The 2,245-nt window shown below is 55.2% G+C and overlaps 1 protein-coding gene across 1 annotated transcript in view; it reads left to right on the top strand.

Moving 5' to 3' along the window:
- Positions 1 to 315, top strand: part of FEV (FEV (ETS oncogene family)) — a 3,643-nt gene extending 3,328 nt beyond the window's left edge. Inside the window, exon 4 of the mRNA XM_005883531.1 lies at positions 266 to 315. Within this exon, the coding sequence (XP_005883593.1) occupies positions 266 to 315 (50 nt within the window). The remainder of the gene's footprint in view (positions 1 to 265) is intronic.
- Positions 316 to 2,245: the final 1,930 nt, after the last annotated feature.

The raw sequence follows: 2,245 nt of genomic DNA, 5'->3' as shown, positions 1-2,245 counted from the left end.
TTTCGGCGCGGTAGCCGCCGCCTCGCACTTGGGGGGCCATTACCACTAGACCGGCGGCGGGGTGGCGCGAGGCCTCTCCCAGACGCCCAGGCCCGCGCTCAGTCCCATCTACGTCCAGGGGAGGAGTCCCCACGCCTTCCCACCGTTCCTTAGACTTCAGATTTGACTCCGTTCGCCGCACCCAGCCCCGGGGGTGAAAGGATCTGAAACCGTCTCAATCTTCCTTTAACAGCTGATTGCCCTCACCCCACCTCCCAACCCCTAGGGGAGGGTGACTGTGTCCCCCCACTTCCTCTAACTTCCATCTTCTTCTAGACCTCAGATCCCTGACGGGAGGTTTTCGGCTTTCCCTGTTGTTTCCTCTCATCCACCTGTGCTTAGGCCTGGCTCCGGGAAGCCCCCTCCATTAAGACCCCCCTCTCTTTTGAATTCCAAATCTTTTCTCATATTTTCTCTTCCCCATGGAGCTGCCCCGACCCCAGTAGGGTGGAGGCCTCTCACAGTCCACCTTCTCCTCCTGGGCACTTCAGCAGGCTTGGTCAGGGCCACTGCCCCCATGACTTACCTACGCGCTTTGGGGCCCCTCCCTCCCACCTCTATTCTCTCGGCGGGACAGGCTTGGTGTGTTTCTATTCCGTTCCAGACCCATTAAAGCTCCCAAGTTCTCTGCTGCCTCCTCTCTCAATTCCTTGCTTCACCAGAACCTTGTTTCAGGGAGGAAAGAAGTGAGATGCCCAGCGTAGGCCTGAGCAGAAAGGCCTGCCAAAGAAGAGCCGGAGAGAGCGAGGGCAAAGAGGCTGGGGTGCTTGCTACTGGAGGGGAGGGAGGAGCCCATGGTGATGGGCCCAGCCATGAGGGAGGTGCCATGTTCCAGATACACCCCTCCCACACACACACACACACTCACCTTGCAGCCGACCTCAGTCTGCCTCACCCTGCCTTCCACCCACACCTTCACCCTACTTTATGCCAATCTCATCCCAACACACATGGTCATCTCACCGTTTCCCATCTCACCCATCCTACACCTGCCCCTCATCTCATCCTAACCTCCATCCTACTTCGTCTCATCTCCACACAACTCAAACTCAATCTTTCCTCAGTCTCCCATTTCATCCACTTCTAACCCTCACTCAGACTTTCTCTCTCTCACCCTCACTCACAAGCCGCCGCCCTGCCCAGACATCTCCATCGTTCTCTCTGCATCTGCCGCCTCATTTTCAGGAGGGACCCCTCCGCCGTCCTCTCCTGGCCACTTCCAGCCAGGGCTTGTTGTGTACCCGCCTTCTCGCTAGTGGCGCGCGCCCTCTGCTGGTTGGAGGAGGGTACGTCCGGGCCAGGTTTTGCAGCTAAACCTTGGAAGGCTTTGCTGGGGCGAAGTGTGTTGGAGCCTCAGGTGTGTCGTCGTCCCCCACCGAGGGCTGGAGGACACCGAGACTTCAGAAAGGAGGGAGAAAAGAGGGAACCCCAGCCCTGCACTCCAGGTTCGACCTCAGGAATGTGGAAGCCTGAGAAGTGAGTCAAGTGTTTCCTTCTTCTGGCTGGGTCCTTTCCCTCGCCATCTAGAGGCCCTTCTGAATGCTGCTCCCAAGGGGACCACGGCTCTTACGTTCTCTCTGGGCCTTTTAAAAAACGTATTGGCAGGAAAACTGCCTTAAACATGTCCCCATAGATGGAAACAACGCCGGGGAAGGTACCTGAAGTGATAGCTGGGACCTCGAGCTGCACAACTAGGCAATCTCCTTGCTCCTCCTTCCTCTTGGTTCTGGTGTTTCTTTCCCAGGGCACATCTCTTCCTGGACCAAAGGCTCCTCGCTGGTTGGTGGGAGAATGCCTGGGCTCCCACAGGCAGTTAGGAGATTTCCCTAAGCCCTGTGGGAAGGAAGGAGAAATGCAGGTGGAAGGCTGGACAGTTAGTGCAGCCAGAGCCTGAATGCCCCTTCCCAGAGGGCTGATGAAACCAGCCAGGTCCACTAGGGAGAGAGTCTTGCTTTCTTTTCATTTTATTTTCCTGACTTTCCAAATAACACACACTCAGCATAGAAAAGTTGGAAAATACACACATAAGGCCCCCATTAAACATTAGTTGATGAGAGTGTAATGAAGAATGGGAAAAAGTCACCTACAGTCCCATTATACAGAGGCTATTATTCATATCTCTTTGTCATAATTTCCTGCCTTTTAGAATGTAATGGTAGCCTGCTCTAGTCGCCTAGCATTTGGGGTGGTATGTTCCACGTCATGT

This window comes from Myotis brandtii, unplaced genomic scaffold (genome assembly GCF_000412655.1).
Source record: "Myotis brandtii unplaced genomic scaffold, ASM41265v1 scaffold79, whole genome shotgun sequence".
Classification (NCBI taxonomy): domain Eukaryota; kingdom Metazoa; phylum Chordata; class Mammalia; order Chiroptera; family Vespertilionidae; genus Myotis; species Myotis brandtii.
Note: the sequence above shows the minus strand (reverse complement) of the source record. Positions and strands in the feature narration are given on the sequence as shown.